Source organism: Saccoglossus kowalevskii, chromosome 21 (genome assembly GCF_978046115.1).
Source record: "Saccoglossus kowalevskii chromosome 21, keSacKowa6.1, whole genome shotgun sequence".
Lineage (NCBI taxonomy): Eukaryota > Metazoa > Hemichordata > Enteropneusta > Harrimaniidae > Saccoglossus > Saccoglossus kowalevskii.
Window position 1 is genome coordinate 10,257,478 of NC_140661.1, and position 18,927 is coordinate 10,276,404.

The following is an 18,927-nucleotide window of genomic DNA, read 5'->3' on the forward strand; positions in this document are numbered from 1 at the left end:
ATTAAATTATATATATATCGCTAAGCATTTCCCAAAATGAAGCATTTAAATACACATCATGGCTACGCGTGAAACGAAATGAAGGGCTATTTTTAAAGAGTACAAACATATTTGTGTTATTTTCTGACCCGACAAAAAACGTATTGTCTCCAAAGCAAAACGTAAATGTTGACTCTGGTCTCGCATTGTTATGATTGAGCACGGGCGTTTATCTGTTCGTGATACTGCCGTCCCCACCTAGAGCCACATTCTTCTTACTTGGCACAACATTAATGACGGCGCATACGTCGAAAGTGCCGACGCGTGCTGTTAAACAATATTTTAAAATTACGTGGATCGGTTATTTTCTCAACGAGGTGGCATTTAAAACGTTGGCTAATTTGCGACAGTGAGAAATGCGACCAAGCACTAAGTACCGTCGACGTATGTGGTTCAACAATTGTACCCAGGGGAGAAGCACGCACGTATCTACCACTCTCAAAGACACGATTTTAAAATGTAACGAGCGTATTGGGTATACGAGTGGCTTCTGATCTGTCAACAGAAGAAAAAGTGGTTAGCGTCACTCTAGTAGTAAACGTAAGACGTATATATACGACCCCCATATATTTTCTGAATGCTGTAGTTAATAATTACCTATCACAAAAAGTACCGATGACATTTTTAATGAGTCCTCGTTATTATAAACACACGAATGTTTTTTATAATCGTCTAATTATTATTTATGCATGTTTTGGGAAATCGACATTAGCTGAGATAAGGAAGTAATTAATGAATATCATTAAACACTAAACATGATCATATGTAGTATTTAATTAGTGACAACATTAATTAACTATTGTCAAATATGGTTATTGATATTATCATTCAAAAAACCGTAATTATGATGAATTGGTTTTCTGGGCAGTGATGATGAGATTATTAACGGGCAGTGATCGTAGCTGCTGAGCGCGCGCCCGAGTTTCGTGTATCGGCGTTGTGTATCTTGCAGGGAATCCACGTCGAACACGACGCGGATCGACGATCAACGCCTTTTAACTGTTATCAAGTAATTCCCGGAGAAATATGACATTACTAACCTACTATATGATCAATGTGTTCCATTAAGCCGTGATAGTTATAGTATTACATACTGTCAAATGCGATACTACTATCTTTTAAACATAAGATTACTTTTACCCTTTAAGCTACGAGAAGCATGCAAGGAAACATATTTTAGTTGACAAGGTAGTACAAGGGTGTGGAGATGAGAGTGATAGGATAGAACAAATGTTGATTTATTCAAACATTGTTGAATAAATGCACTACACAAATCAAGATGCATACGATTTTAAAAGGTTTAACACGATACAGTGCGTGTTATCAGCGTGCGTACTGTCAAACGTGGTCTTATTGGATGAGTTCATTTCGTACATACACTTAATTGCAGTGTATGCGACCCATTATTCGCGATTCATATAGGTGTCATGAATACCATGGCAACACCGGTTTGTGTCATGAATTGAGTGTACTCTAAGAAATCCGATTTTTAAAACATCTTTTGAAAAGGGGGTCAATACGTCGATTTTTTAAAGTGCTAACAAAAAAGTGTTTACATACAAACGGCCTATGGGTGCTAAATGAAGACAAACGCACGGTACGGGTATCTAGTGGCATCCACCATTCAGACACTATTAAATAATACTTCGTCTTGATTGGTTACGCCTAACACAATAATTAGAAGAAAAAACACGAATGAAAAAAAAGAAAAAATATTCAAGAATGTATATTTGCGTATTTAATATTCGTTAATAGAAACATTCAGATTGCCAACAAAATTTTACTGTAAATTAGTCGCAGTTTGCTCCATCGTAATTTGTGACGCTGTTATTGCGAAGTAGGTTCAATTCACCCGTGTAGATGAAAACAAAATTTTCGTGACAGCTTTTCAAGTAAAGTTTACATATACAACATAACATTGAAAACAAAAACCTTTCGTAAAAAGACGTAAGTCTACACACGCGACCCGCTAACATTGACATGTGAAATATTAATAACGCAGTCTGTACCAACTATGACAGAAACAAGAGGTCTTTGACAATGATTAAAGCCAATATATTTGTTGACGCTGTTCAATGTTGTTATTTAGCTTGCATATATATGTTGCTATGGTAATATATATACAGGGCGGTATTAAATACACACTCATATGCAGTTATGACGTCACTGCCACTCCAATCTAATGCTTAAATGTTACGACTTCGAGGGAGTGTTATTGTCCCCCGACCTCTCATTGGATAATCAATCATAAAATCAACACGTGATCCGTCATGGCCTTGTTTAACTAATATGTTATTTGTTTTATTTAATATTATTTGACTCGCTGACTGTATACGGTATACCTAATTGTCAGATAGGTCTGAATTTCATGTGACCGGCGTTAGAAATAAAACGGTATTGACAGGTTTTGTCCCAAGGTTTGTTTTTTCATCATGAAAATAACCTGACAACCACGGAAGCTGTAAGGAATCTTAGACAAGGTACAAGAATTCTTGGTATGCAGCAGTGTCAATGTACTGTATACAACGCGGTGTAAAATTGGTGCGAATATTTCCGCTGACGTTACAGTCACCTTATACCACCCTAGGTCAAATGACCGACATTCAGTTTTCATTGCATAAACTGACTTTTTATATGTTTAGAAATGTGCACGGGCTCTTGCGTTAACTCACAGTTACTAGTTCTAGTAACCGTGGTTTACTCATCGGCAAAATCACACATATTTTCGCGTCTCATGTTATGTAATATCTCAAAAGAGTGTGACATTGTGAGTACGCTGGCCTCAAATAAAGGACGCTCGGCGTTCTTTTGGTACATTAAATACACTGTGGTCATGAGTTCACACTTTACACGCACGTCAGGTAGTAGAATACATAATGTTTTAACAATGTTCGTACATGTTTCAAAAAAACAAAAGTTTAACTTCTTGAAGTTGATGATGGCGCTCTTCAGAATTTCACTTCTGCTTTAACCAATATATGTAGGTGGGTCATTTGTACGCACTCTCGAGCGTTAAGTGACTATAAATAACATGTTAGATTTCTCCGATAACTTAATATAACGTGTCAACAGGTAATGTATTATAGGACAAACACACATGTATTGCAATGATACGAGCGTTCAACATAATTCCTGTATTTTCGTAAAGTTGAACGAGCGGGGAAGATAGTCTTTTCTGAAATATGCACAGTTTTACCATCCTTGAAGTATATGCTTGATGATAGCAAGCAATAATATATAATAAATATACGGGATATCGAGAATTTTTTGAGGATTTATTTCAATCTAATAAATTTTCGACTCGAGGTGGAACAATAGCATGGACACACTTCCAGGTCTTGGGATGTTTTACAATCATTATATCCAGCCTATTTTAAAACGGTATGGCATAAACGAACACGAACCATGGATATCGTATACTATGTTATTGTTAGATGTATTGAGGTGAACGCAAGCAAGGTATATGATTCCAGTTGTCTACGACCTCACACATTGACCTACTCTGTAGATGCACGTACCCACAACTTTTCAATGAGAGTCTTACGGAATATATATTGTGTGATATTGACAACACAATACACGAGTTGTTACCCCCCGCCCAATCAACGAGCTTTTTCAGCGCCAGGTCACAATGCCGACTATCGGTAATGCAAAAAGGCATTGTAACGTGTTGTGTTTTTTAAACCACCGCTGATGGGAGAATGGGGATAACGATGCAGAAATAATGTACCCATCTTATTTTACGTATGCATTTCGTAATCCTCGCCTGTGGGCGGTATTTAGCTTATGTGCGGTTCAAAAGCGGCAAATCGAGGTGATATACATGTATATTGTTCATTCAATATTGATCCTCGAATTGGTGGAATTCGATTGGACCTTTTTTGTTTGCAACTGTGGTATGCTGGAATGACAGTTCAAATCAAATCCCGACTATACGAGTTTATGCCAGACTCGAGTAGCAAACGTAGTAGCACATTCTTTTAGTCTTTGGTTGTTAATCGTAGTGCGCATGCTCGAACTGCAATTCTTGAGTGATTCATCGATTTAATCTTCGTGGGTTAAACACCAAAGCAGCGGAGTACAAAGTGTGTGGGCACAGATCACAAGGTGAGTCGGAAACTCTACAGTGCACTGCGTGAGAACGTGAACTCGTTTCGAAGTCGTTCGCTACTTGGGATTAAATACTCGTAGATTTTCACCGTGACGGATACTCAACTCTGCGTTGACCATTGCGGGTGAAGGAATCAAGGTGTGCCCAGGCAGGGAGATGCCACGACACTGTACGTTCTGCGAAGAAAAGCTAACTTGGGCTGTTTATACATAACGTTAAGTCACGTACGATTGCCTCGCTAATTCAATCGGTGTTCTTATTTAAAATATTAACCATATTTAGTTGTTTTCTGTTTGTCGTTAAGTACACGCTGAAAAACACGATGCGTACACACGCACTTTTTTGTGTTTGTCTTTTCATTTTTGTCTTGTCCCTAATCGCGAAATCAAACGACGTATCGCTGGAGAGCAACGTTTGGGGCGAAGATGTAATCGAAATACAAATCGCCGTCATTCTTCCTAAGGACACTGACACACCGCCGGAAATACGACACTATCCGTACAGGTTCGAAATGGCATGTCCCGCGATCGACATCGCTGTTGAAAAGTTGATGATGGCGGAACATTCTTTCGGTGGACGGAATGTGACCATGACAATTAGGAAAGTGGACTCTGGATGTTCTAATGCCGTTGCTCCGATTCGTGCCGTAGAGTTCATCACGGAAAAACAAGTAGACGTATTTCTCGGACCTGCGTGTGACTATGCCGCCGCAGCCGTCGCCAGATTCGCCGCTCACTGGGCCATACCTTTCCTGACGACTGGTGCTAAAGCAAAGGAATTTGCGATGAAAGACATGGCTGATTTCCGCACACTGACACGAGCTCACGGTCCCTTTTTAAAAATGGCCGAGTTTATGATGGAAATATTGCGTACGTTCGAGTGGAATAGAACCGCAATTATTCACAGTGATAAAGACGTTTCCCTGTACAGAGACTGCTGGCTGTTCGGCGGTGCCCTGTTTCATTTGTTTCAGGGAGCTGGTTGGTACGATCCTGGCAAGGGCTACCCTGGGTACCAAAAATTTGAGGAGGACCTTGATCCCAACTATCGCGAAATCCTACAAGAAATCGTTATGCCACATGGTAGAAGTAAGTGAATTAAATTATATATATATCGCTAAGCATTTCCCAAAATGAAGCATTTAAATACTCATCATGTCTACGCGTGAAACGAAATGAAGGGCTATTTTTAAAGAGTACAAACATATTCGTGTTATTTTCTGACCCGACAAATAACGTATTGTCGCCAAAGCGAAACGTAAATGTTGACTCTGGTCTCGCATTGTTATGATTGAGCACGGGCGTTTATCTGTTCGTGATACTGCCGTCCCCACCTAGAGCCACATTCTTCTTACTTGGCACAACATGAATGACGGCGCATACGTCGAAAGTGCCGACGCGTGCTGTTAAACAATATTTCAAAATTACGTGGATCGGCTATTTCCTCAACGAGGTGGCATTTAAAACGTTGGCTAATTTGCGACAGTGAGAAATGCGACCAAGCACTAAGTACCGTCGACGTATGTGGTTCAACAATTGCACCCAGGGGAGAAGCACGCACGTATCTACCACTCTCAAAGACACGATTTTAAAATGTAACGAGCGTATTGGGTATACGAGTGGCTTGTGATCTGTCAACAGAAGAAAAAGTGGTTATATTTATTAGCAGACAATCGCGTCACTCTAGTAGTAAACGTAAGACGTATATATACGACCCCCATATATTTTCTGAATGCTGTAGTTAATAATTACCTATCACAAAAAGTACCGATGACATTTTTAATGAGTCCTCGTTATTATAAACACACGAATGTTTTTTATAATCGTCTAATTATTATTTATGCATGTTTTGGGAAATCGACATGAGCTGAGATAAGGAAGTAATTAATGAATATCATTAAACACTAAACATGATCATGTGTAGTATTTAATTAGTGACAACATTAATTAACTATTGTCAAATATGGTTATTGATATTATCATTCAAAAAACCGTAATTATGATGAATTGGTTTTCTGGGCAGTGATGATGAGATTATTAACGGGCAGTGATCGTAGCTGCTGAGCGCGCGCCCGAGTTTCGTGTATCGCGTTGTGTATCTTGCAGGGAATCCACGTCGAACACGACGCGGATCGACGATCAACGCCTTTTAACTGTTATCAAGTAATTCCCGGAGAAATATGACATTACTAACGTACTATATGATCAATGTGTTCCATTAAGCCGTGATAGTTATAGTATTACATACTGTCAAATGCGATACTACTATCTTTTAAACATAAGATTATTTTTACCCTTTAAGCTACGAGAAGCATGCAAGGAAACATACACAACGGTGTGGAGATGAGAGTGATAGGATAGAACAAATGTTGATTTATTCAAACATTGTTGAATAAATGCACTACACAAATCAAGATGCATACGATTTTAAAAGGTTTAACACGATACAGTGCGTGTTATCAGCGTGCGTACTGTCAAACGTGGTCTTATTGGACGAGTTCATTTCGTACATACACTTAATTGCAGTGTATGCGACCCATTATTCGCGATTCATATAGGTGTCATGAATACCATGGCAACACCGGTTTGTGTCATGAATTGAGTGTACTCTAAGAAATCCGATTTTTAAAACATCTTTTGAAAAGGGGGTCAATACGTCGATTTTTTAAAGTGCTAACAAAAAAGTGTTTACATACAAACGGCCTATGGGTGCTAAATGAAGACAAACGCACGGTACGGGTATCTAGTGGCATCCACCATTCAGACACTATTAAATAATACTTCGTCCTGATTGGTTACGCCTAACACAATAATTAGAAAAAAAAAACACGAATGAAAAAAAAGAAAAAAGTATTCAAGAATGTATATTTGCGTATTTAATATTCGTTAATAGAAACATTCAGATTGCCAACAAAATTTTACTGTAAATTAGTCGCAGTTTGCTCCATCGTAATTTGTGACGCTGTTATTGCGAAGTAGGTTCAATTCACCCGTGTAGATGAAAACAAAATTTTCGTGACACGTTCTGAATAACCATACTGTTGAGTACATCTACAGCGCGATAATTTTACCGGGTACACATACAATTTGTTATGCACTCATGCATATAATTACTCGTACTCTCCGAAAAACTAATATTATTACTACCGCTAACACCTGAATCATTTGGCGTAGTTACAATTGGTGGTTACAGTGAATGTGAAGTAATAATATTATTACTGTTCACCTCTACAAGCAGTGGGCGCGATGTTTATAAAAGTACGACGGTTATTGGCACCTTCAGCTAGCATAGCTCATGTTCATGTCATGCCCAGCGTGCGGAACAGAGTTTGACTTTTTAAAATAATATATTAAAAATGTGTCAACATTAATATGATCATATATCCTAGGGTTTACGACATGATTCAAGTTTGACCAATTAATGTCATTCTTTGCAACACGTGATATGTACGATGGAACGAACAAAAAAGCCAAAACAAAACAACAACAACAACAAAAGCACAGTGTAAGTACACGGACGCAACCCAGCCATTCACCCAAATCGGACTGGAATTCCACGGGACACGCTATTTGATACAATCGTATCTGCACCCCTACAACGTGTGGACATTTTACAAGATTATTACACTGCCATAGCAATAGTATAATTACATGTACATGGCGAGGGTATGCTGTGTATTGCCTTCAATTACTAAGACATTGTAAGATTCTCTCCGTGTGGCTTGATCGAAACGTAACAATACATTCACGCTGCACAAAGAAACGCACGGAGACACGCAGACTTTACTAAGTGCTTTCACTGTGTACACTAATGCTATAGAATTTTACGCCATAGTGTACGTTCTCCGAAACGTGCCATGTTTTTTTCCCATTCTTGTATAACGTTGTGGAGTCCAATTAACACGGGCATCTCATATTTACCCTATATTTCACACAAGCATCTTTATGTAACCGGAAAAAGTTTAAAAAGGTGTGAACATTTACTCATAGACTGGAAATTAATTATCGAAGATAAAATTGTAAGGGCTATTTCATACGTATCAATCAATTAATCGGAGAGTTAAGCACCCACAATTTTACAAAATTGAAAGAGTTATTTGTCTACTTTTTAAAATCAAACAGTAAAAAACGTCATTTGATCTGATTTAAAAATGGACCTCAAGAATACATGTATATAGTTTAACTACACTGGCATTGGGAATCAAGCTGAGCCGGCTGAATACTCCTAAATGAATTGTTCCAGCATTTCAATACCAGCTGGTTTTCGCTGACATTTTACTAACAAGCCTAATGCTTGCCTATTAAATCAAATAGTTTGAAACACGAACCCACCGTTCCTTGCTAAATGTTGTTTAATTTCAAAATAAAGTGGATTACATTACCTAAGTGACCGCTTGTTTTGATACAGCTTCCAATGGTGGATTGAAACCTATAATGAAGTTTTGCGTATTACCGCACCGAGGTCGTATTAACGCACTGAACAGAACGTAAATATGTTCTGATTCACGCATAAAATGTTCTTTTGTATTTTAAACTACACGCAAAATAGGATTCATTAACTTTATCCGTACTAATATTAAGCACGCATTCACGCACTAGACGAGGGGAGGCGTATTTTAGAACATACACACACACACAACATCGATGGATCTTCCATGGGAGCCAGCTTGGTGTGTTGCCGCAGGGCGTATACCGCTTCTTTCACAACGGGAGAAATTTCGATTACATATTGTTTTCCGAGTAATTTTATTATCGGATAGCATGACTTTTAATATACACAATGCTTTTGTTAGGTAGCAAACATGGAGACATTCCTTTTCTATTCAATCAAAATGTTGTAATTTATCATCGTTGGTGGGTGAATAATCACAGTCAACTGTCAGAACAAGTCGTCAGGTTACGTGATTATAAACTAAAACAGTCTGCCTTTATATGGTCACTTCGAGGCGAAGCGCAAATCTAAACTATTATTCATCTCTGTAAATTTCATCAAATACGTTGATGAAATAGGACATGCAAGCCCGTCTAATAAACGTTTGTCTTCTATATTCATTAAACCGATTTTATTGCATAATGAAATATACATACTGATAAAATAGAATGAACTTCTATTTCAAATAGCCACTGTCATGCAAGAGGATTTTGTTCGAAACAGGGAGTCAGTTAGCTTTGTTCAGCCTCATTGATTCCAATCAACGCCGGTGTTTGAATAAGGGAATACAGTGCTCGTTACGGTCAAATCAAATACCTCAGTTACATTGTAGTTTTTCAATACAGTCTACTGTAGAAATTGTTACATATACTCAACGTTTTCCAATACGATCGTTCGGGACAACGTGGTTTCAAGTTAATTATGTACAATTAGACATCAATTCCATGTTAACTAATACAACACATTGCTTTTAGATTGGTGCAGGGACGATTATTTGTCGACTGTGGTAAGTCTCATTGAGCACTATTTTCACTATAGTGAGTTGTAGTGTAAATTTTAATTAGAATCTTCCCCAGTGAAAGTAATAATGGTTCGACTGCACATTTAATTGTTCGAAATAAATCACCTTATAGGCGGTGCTCGCACTGGTGGCAATGTTCTCGACGTTATTTATGCGACGTCGCAGACTCACAAAGCCGTTTCCCCCACAAGCGAAGTTTAACTTAAATATAATAACCAGTTTAAGTATCAAGCGTCTTTTATAAATGACTAGGCGATAAATAACGAATTAATTCGGCAGCAACCTTACAAAACAGGTTTACTTACGAACGAACAGGTTTACGAACGCTGGGGGGGGGGGGGGTTGTGGGTCACGCCTGATCGGCGAAGTAAGCTAAACATACCCGCCCGTAGTTGGTGCAATTGTCATGTGTACAGGGTAGCTGTTGTTCTAAACAATTGATCCCAAGGCATTGGAAATGAGCGATATCAAATATCTGCATGGGTAGCAAGCTCAGGCAAGTGTCTCAAGTGTTCCCACCAGTAATGCGTCAGTACGGGTTTGGGGGTTTAGCTGGTCTGGACAGTTGATAAATAGTAATTATAGTAATTATCCTAAATGGGCCAAAAACGTCACGGGTAAATAAAACTAATGATATAAGTCATGCTATAAACAGTATAAACCTTCACCTACGACTTTGTCGGATTCGTAACAAGCGATCGAGATAAAACAAAATATACGCACATTTAAAGACGCAAACAATGGGCGGCTGGCAAACAGCTATGGTTATGCAAATTGAAACGGCATATCGTTCACGCTGAAGTACAAACTCAGTATTGCCTACAGAGGTTAGAGATACCCAACAGATGTTCCTGTAATAAAATACAGGTAGTTGTACGGCAGCGAATTTCACTGAGCCAATGAACTTGACCAGATTATGTTAAACATAAAGGTTTTCAAATAATTAGTCCCAGTGTCGAGAATGTGTGGTGTAAATTGTTGCGACGCTTGGTGAATTCCTATAATCGCCGCAGTGTACTCGTGTTTTACATTCAATAAAAAGAATGTTCCACTGGCAGTAGTGGAATGGGCTCATCGTCCCGAGAGAATTCGCGGTTTCTGTTCACTGAGATTCGTTGTATCATTGACGTCGAATAAATAAAGATATGACATTAAAGGACCAATCTTCGGGTGATTCTAAACTTCTTGACCTTCAGCATTGAGTTCTTCGCTATTGTTTCGAGATCGGATGAGCATCTGAAGTGTGATTGTATCGCTCATATAGTACAACATTTCAGTGTAAACACTGCGGTATTTACACTTCTGTGCAGCGAAGTACTTCGAATAACGCATAAACTTTACACTTAAACCCTTCTTCCAAGCTTTGTTTGTTTTGTAATTGAAACCAGCCATTTTGTACCCATGTCTGACCCACCATATGTTGAATTTACCACGATGATATATGCGATTGTAGTTTTAATCGGACTAAATAAATCGTCCATGCCTCTTCTGCTTCGCTTTAAAATGCATCTCACGAGGTTGGATATAATCACTACGTTGAATCCCATACAACGCGATTGAGACTTCGACAATGGTGCTCTTCCATTACGCAAATGGCCATCGGGTGTGAAGTGTCAATACGTAGTGGAAAAACGCCGATCCACTTATCCGTCTTACTGTTTGCACTGCGTACATTAGTTACCAAACAGGTGCAATGACCGGCTGTTCATACTTATAGTTAGAAAAATAATTTACATTAAAGGAAACACGTGATCTGCGCACACGTACCATCATGTCTGATAAAAGAATGATGAAACAAAAGCTTATCTGCCTAAACATGTTGTTTTATTTATATACATGTATATATTTTTAAATCTGCCTAACATTGTAACACAGCCTGGTTTGAATTTAGTTTAACCAGGAATGTTTTTAGAACGTTATAAACATGCTGTGAACACAGTCCCTTGAGGGACTGTGCTGTGAACTACTAGTATATCTGCGTTCCATCCAATTTCTACCACAATCCCTTGCGCGCAACTCAACCGTTGGGTACTTGACCGTGAAATAATCTTATATTATTTGGATTCAAATCATCAGCCAAGTTCAAATCTACTACTTTAAGGAGGTATATGATAGAATTTCCGACAATATTCGACCGTACCTTAAAAGAAATTTGTGAGAAATTAGGCATTGTCTTTGGGGCAAGCTCGGAGGACATCGGAAAATGAATAACATACCTCGGGTGCAAGCAGACTGACACACACACGGACAGACAGACAGACAGACACACACACACACACACACACACACACACACACACACACACACACACACACACACACACACACACACACACACACACACACACACACACACACACACACACACACACACACATACATGCATGTAGACGGTCAGACAGGGACATGACGGACACATAGTTATAATTGCATTACCTGTAGTGTAATGACGTATGTTTTCTCTATTGTTGCAAAGAGAGACTAATTAGACCAATCGTAAATGCTGGATCACGTGACAACCAGATACAAAGTCGCCATTTAGTCTTACTGAAAAGAACAAACACATTAGGAAGAATACGTAGCGGCACTCGTAACTACGGACTTTGCGAATGTTTTTTTTTTTCCTCGGTAAATACACAAATTGAAAAGATTACAGTTTGCCCGGATGAACATCCTTCAGTTGAACGAGGTTTCGAACTACTTACGATAATTGCAGTGGAATTGTGCGCTGGTTGTTAAAGTAACTCAAAACTTGTACGCAGTCCTGCTTAATTAATTACTCTAGGTTTTACTGATAATACGTTTAGTGAGTTGTACTCATTGTTTACTTACGCAGCGTTGGAATGAAGCGAAGTGGTCGTCACCTGCGCATGCGCGTGAATTGAGTCCCAAGCGACTGCTAGTACTCAACAGCGCACGCTAAAACGCAAGGGCGCATGGGTAGACGCTTTAGGTAAACAACGCCATGCTAAGGTCGTTTGCCGCATGCGCAGGTGACGACTTCCCGGCTTTAATCTTATCAGCGATACGCAGGGTAATATATTGAAATCAAATACGCATATAACGCATATATAATGTTTTATTCAGTTACGTTGTATTGGAGGAAATAATTTCCCATTAGAAACTAGACATAACTGCTATTTCGCCAGCATGTTATATATATGAGCTACTGATCTGAGCGATGATACGGTGGTTAGAGTGTTCGGCTCTATCAATGAGACGATTCGCGTAGCCGTCTGTTTACTCAGCAGTCGGCCCCGACTTTCTAACACTCAGTATTAGATCAAGGGGAACTGCTTTGCACGTAAACATGCAATTAACAACCAAAACAACAATGGTCATGAGATACAGGGGTTACTATAATGTCTTGGAAATCCCCCTTGCGTACACTTATTGAGAAAAAAGCTACCCAAATTTCATTCTTAAAATTTGTTTCAAAATGGCCGACAAGATGGAGTTACGAATAAAATAAATGGTGGTTGGACTGAACAGAGGGGCGAAGTCGGCTGTAACATACACTTTATTCTGGCGGGAAATCGATACAACTTAAGTGACGCTTATTTTTTTTTTTTTAGCAACTATATCTAAATAAAATATTCGTATATGAATAAATGGTAAACATTGCTTGTGTAATCAACACACAACAGGAGTGTGTTGGGGAGATATCGATTGTTGACGATGCAGTTCAGTAATTTCGTTGATACCGCCAATTAACCGCTTCATTGCCAGATTAATTGAGATTTATCGCCAGTTTATGGTCGGGACAGTGTCGTAAATACTACCTCCTAAGGAGGTAATGGCAAACTGATCAGCGAGCTCGTTAAAATGTAACGACCACCTCATTGACGATGTGAAAACACAGATAAACCTGTTTTTACAAAGCACGGTTTCTACTTTATTTATTTATCATTACGATAATTGAACTGTATTTATTTGCTTACTTGTACGTTCGTTGGTTACCCGTGGTATCAGTAAGCATTTCCACTTAATGCGATGCGATATAAGGCTTGAATCGAGCTCAGTCCCTTGGGAACTATAATTATATACATACTTCTCGTTTTTATCCCATCCATTCAATATTACTTATTTATGAAATTTTCATGCACTCAAGGGTACATGGCGTAGCTATATGTATTGGAATGTACGCGTCGTACTAGTATGCGAGGTTGCACCTAGCGATGCGGGTATTTATGTCATTAAAAAAAATACATAAATTCACACATGTACCAGCTTTGATCGCCACTTTAACGAGGTGGTGCGAAAAATCACCCATCGCGGTATCTCGGCAAATGCGGCGAAGGAGCGGCGTATATGAATTGATTCGGGAGAGTATTGTATTTATTTATTTGAGAAGCATAGAAATGGTCCGTATAATCGTGTTATACTGGATTGTTTCCTTCTTTGGGTAATTGTGACAATTTTTAACATATAAAACAATAAAACAAGATATAATATCATTCTATGAAAGTTTGGCGACAATTTGCTGACATTGACGTCTTTCTAATTGTTTCCCCTGCATGCGACGTTCTGACACACGGCTAGTAAATTCTTCCGTAGTTTAGTACTAACGTGTCAGACGATGACTCTGTCCACTGCGCAAAAATATTATCAAATATCCCGAAGGCCGTGAATAATAATTGCCATGTAATCTGAATTATGACTTGAAGAATTTATCGCAATTCGATGACTAATCATTATGTGATTGAAATCAATCATGTGACATTTTGGTGCGCAGTAGTTCGTTATACATACCTCCAGATACTAAACCCTTGAACTAATTATTTGGACCATTCACACCTTCAATTGCTTTGATCTATCCGCGTTGGTGTGTTACTTTTAAGCACCGCGTAATGTGTGTGGAGCCCAATCCAACCTACTAGTGCGACTATTTCGTCGTATTATTTGTTCTTTACCAGTGAAGCTGCTTGTGAGTGACCTAAGCACATTTTAAGACCTAAGACTATTTTAAATTTGTTTAATACTGTGTCACAATTTTCGAATTTTTAATTCGCGATTCAATTGTGCAATCTAGGTATTATGTAACAGTTAGATATGCCAGTGAGAAATTGTTCTTAATTACTGCCAATTTACATGATTACATTGCAAAGTGACAATTATTGCTCGCAACGCGTTTATTACATTATTGATTGATTGATTAAGAAGGATAATAAATTAATACAGATTTAATTTCTAGTCACGGTCGAATAACATGATATCATGGCCATATTCGATACTTCAAGGTGTCCTGTATGTTGCTCGGTATATAGTTAGAATATCTACGTACGCGACCAGAATAAAATGACAACCACATTATGCATCGAAATACACACGGTAGTTTGGTAGTTCTGGAAGAGAACTGCACCAGCACATAACGGTTTTACCCAGTTGACGAGTCGCGATGAAAAGTATCTCCGATGTGCAGTCATCTGAAATTCCCCGTCTACAACGTCTCGTTGGTTTTCATTGTTGATTATATTTTACCTAATCCCTTTTATTCACTTTGAGGTAAATATGAATATGTTGATGTTGGGAAGTTTGTTTTCATTACATTCGGGAAAACGCGCATTGGGCTATTGAAATCAGTATTTTTCATATAGTATTCGGCACATGCAAAGCCATCAAATCGCCGTAGCAACGGCGATGTCTTAAGAAGATGGTGATCATAACACTCAACAGAATGTTCGTATTTATTTCACGGTCAATTTGTGTTATTTTTTATCAAATTCTAAAGAACCTATTACCAGTGTAGTCTTCAGCTGCGCACAGTATGTCGCCTGTCTAATGTAGTTTCCCATGCTGTCTGGCTAAAGGTCACAATGTGTTTTGCTATTTTGTAAGGACAAAGTGGCGAGTGCTGAAAAACCAAGTTTCGAAAAAAATAATGCTTGCTCTGAGCTACGTTTTTGGAGAAAGGTGTAAGAACATAAAGTGGCACCAAGTATCAATTTATTGAAATATCTTTACATTGTTGTGTATATTACCTTGATTGTCACGTGATAGTTCTCATCCGGGTTACATTCCTATCGTATCAAAATGTGCATGCTAATAAAATTGTACTGTCCAACAAATATGGTGGTTGTCAAATTATTAATATGACGTAATCGCCAATATAGTACTCTTAGGTTGACAATGAAACATTCGCTATCCGTTCATCCTTATTTCGAGACGGACTAAACTGGAAAAATTAAATTACTCTCCTGATTTGCTATCAACATTTTGAGAGAAAGAAATCTATGTAAAGCCTTTAATTTAGTTAATGTACTCACATGAGAACCTGACCATGACTTTTACTCTATTTAATGACTTGACATTAAGGTAGCGGGACTATTATTTGCATACTTGTTTTCATCTTCTAATTGTGACTAAATGACTACAAATAGACCCGGGAAAGTATATATTTTTAGAATCGCCAGACTTCAAGCTTTTCACAAGTGTATTTTGCATGCCCGTATCTGCATTCTACGACGCGTTACTCAATCAAAGGTGAAAAATTACTTTTTCTGTAAAAAAAATAATTACGCATTTATGCTGGCGATAAGAAGTATTTTTTTCACTTTTCCTAGTTGTTCAATAGTCTGGTAAATTGAATGTGTCTGGTTAGTTTTATTCAAGCAACGCGTTTTAAAAAATAGTGTCCTGAATTTCAATTACTGTTTTAGTCGCATTGCCCCCAACTCAAACCACAACTCCTTGGTAAATAATCGATGAAATAGTTTGTCTGGACACATTCAAGTTCCTCTCATTGTCACCTTAAAGCTGTGAAAATTTGGTGTTAATCCGACGACAATAAGTATACGTTATTTTTTGTTAAAGACCTTGTATTTTGAAAAACATAAACTCCTAGAAAACGTCCATGAAGTCACAGCAAAGATTTTCAAGCTTGTTTATCTGCACAATCAATTTGTTTTCCCATCAAGGTCTGTTTTACCATGTGTAGGGACATCCAAATGTGTAAGGCTATTGGAAACCCAAAAAATAAAGGAATGGAATAGCTATAATTGGATACATTCGGCATATGAAAACACCAAAATCAATGATTTTTTTCAGTGGCTGTGTGACCTTGTGTCTGACACATTCATATGCAAATGACTAATCTGTGAAACAAACAGGGGCGGAGACAAACCACTCAAATGTTTGGAAACACTCATTGTGTGTCAGATAGCTACTGATAACACATCCTAACATTGCTTTGTCTTGAGTTTATCTTTGAAACTTATAGGCACACAGATTAAACCTGTGTTGTTGATTTTGGAAAACACTACTGAGGCTGCCTTGCTTCCCTTCAGAAAATCTACATTTTAACCAACTTACATGACATTCTATGTTATATTGACTTTATCATATGAAAGTTTATGGTGCATTTCATCAATTAATAAATAAATGTGAAAATCGTAATTTTCAACACAAATAATAGTCTCGCTACCTTAAATTAGTCTAATTTAATTTACCGATAATCTGTAATGCTATTTCAGCTAGATAAACGAAAGATAAACCTTAGTCTTTCGAGGCATTAAAGTGCCTGTGAAATGGCTGCTATTTTCACGCCTAAAATTATCAATTAATACATAAATATTATTAATTTTTATGTTTCTAAGCATAAATTATTTTTTTTAAGTGAAAAAATGCGTTTTGAACTCAGTCTACAGCAACTTTATTTTTTGTATTTTAAAACGAGGCTCCTCATTAGCTATTCATTTCCATGCAGAAATTCCCCTTGTGACGTCAGAAAGGGAAGTCGCATGGCAGCTTGCATTGCCGATACGTGTAAAAAAGGCAAATTTCTTGTGCAGTTTTCTCGTCTTTGACTAAATTGTCACTTATGTACTTGTTCGTCGAGGAAGAACGGGCCATAATGAACACTTGGTTATCAAATTTGTTGCATGTGGTTGAGTTAGATGCGAGATATGTCCGTTCTGGTGTAGCTGGTCACAGTGATGTCACCGTCCCCGGCGCACGTTTGTAAACTATCGCTGAACCTCGGCACTGGACAACTTTCGAGTCGGTAAGAAGTTCTAGTTTTTTTTTTGTTCTAGTTAAGCTTACTGCTCTTTATAAAATATCTTATCGATAACTTCAAAGAAGTATGTGTGAACTCTTTATGCTCGATAAACTTAGATCGCGAATTTCCTCAGAAATATTGCCTGCTCCGTTCAAACGTGCATTGGCATCCATATTGGATTTTCGTTCATGGTCGAAGGCGCGAGTGTCTCGTGTGGCCCGAATATCATCGGCGTTTTACTTTATCACGTTTGATTTTTTTTTTTTTGCACAAATGAAACTCTTATTTTCCCACCATCAACTATTTCTGTGGGCTGCCTTACACACGTAAAATGCCCAATGTTTTTACCTGGCTTCCCTTCACACGAAGCGCGGGTGTGCATTACATCCGCAAGTTTCAACATTTTAAACGTAAATTTGAAAAATGTTTGGTGAAATAAAATTGACTTATTATTATGAAAAGAAAATGAGGAAAAACAAATTTAATTATTTTTCGAATAATCGTTTGAGAGGATTGGGTGGCAATTGCTTATACTTATGTACTAATTAGTGATTGTACATGTGTTTAATATTTTTTTCATCCATAATTCAAACACATATATAACATAATAACTAATAATAGTAAAAAAAGATGCATCATAAAACGAATGAATTACGTATAAACAAATGCCAAATAAAGATTGTGACCTTATTTATTTTCTAAACCTCCACAGGTTAACGAGGGGATACTTGAAGTTCCTTGAAAAAGACTACAGATGTACTACCAGAGCGAGCAGTAACAGATTTATCAATATTTATGTCAGCGAATTATTTAGGACTTAAATTACCAAATCTTGGTTTTTCATAGATTCCAAAATCTAAAGATGTGTTTTCTTTTTTTTCATTGTCACACAGTGTCACTCAATTAAAACCATATACTATAGTAATATTAATCCATGTACAAATTATATTTTATTCACATTATTTTCTTCACATACATACCTCCATGCATACATGTACAGACAATCCAATGTTTACATTGTCATATTTCTTTGTTCATCACAAGTCTAAATAAAATTTGTGAACTGTGTAACGTAGCCGTGTTTTTTATTAGCATAATTGTTGCAGCATCTGGAAATCAACGGGGTTGGTCTGGGCTGCACAGTCAGTCGAAGTGTCGACTTTTACTTCCACGGAACTATCTACCCCTTTATTGTTTGTCAAAATCGGATTTGACGCCTGAATTGTCTTATTATTCAGCAGGTTACTAGGCACGTCACTACATTGTTTTATTTCATCGATCGTCTGAGTCAAAAAACAAAACGAAAAAAACATTCAAAATTAAAATA

General features: G+C 37.8%; 1 protein-coding gene and 1 long non-coding RNA gene across 2 annotated transcripts in view; both read left to right on the forward strand.

The window, feature by feature from the left end:
* Nucleotides 1-4,661: 4,661 nt before the first annotated feature.
* LOC144350483 (atrial natriuretic peptide receptor 1-like) overlaps nucleotides 4,662-18,927 on the forward strand; it is a 40,649-nt gene continuing 26,383 nt past the window's right edge. The window contains exon 1 of the mRNA XM_085495437.1: nucleotides 4,662-5,238. Within this exon, the coding sequence (XP_085351563.1) occupies nucleotides 4,662-5,238 (577 nt within the window). The remainder of the gene's footprint in view (nucleotides 5,239-18,927) is intronic.
* Nucleotides 17,324-18,671, forward strand: LOC146729619 (uncharacterized). Its single transcript, XR_014928084.1, has 2 exons — nucleotides 17,324-17,603; nucleotides 18,313-18,671. It is a non-coding gene; the product is annotated as an uncharacterized LOC146729619 (long non-coding RNA).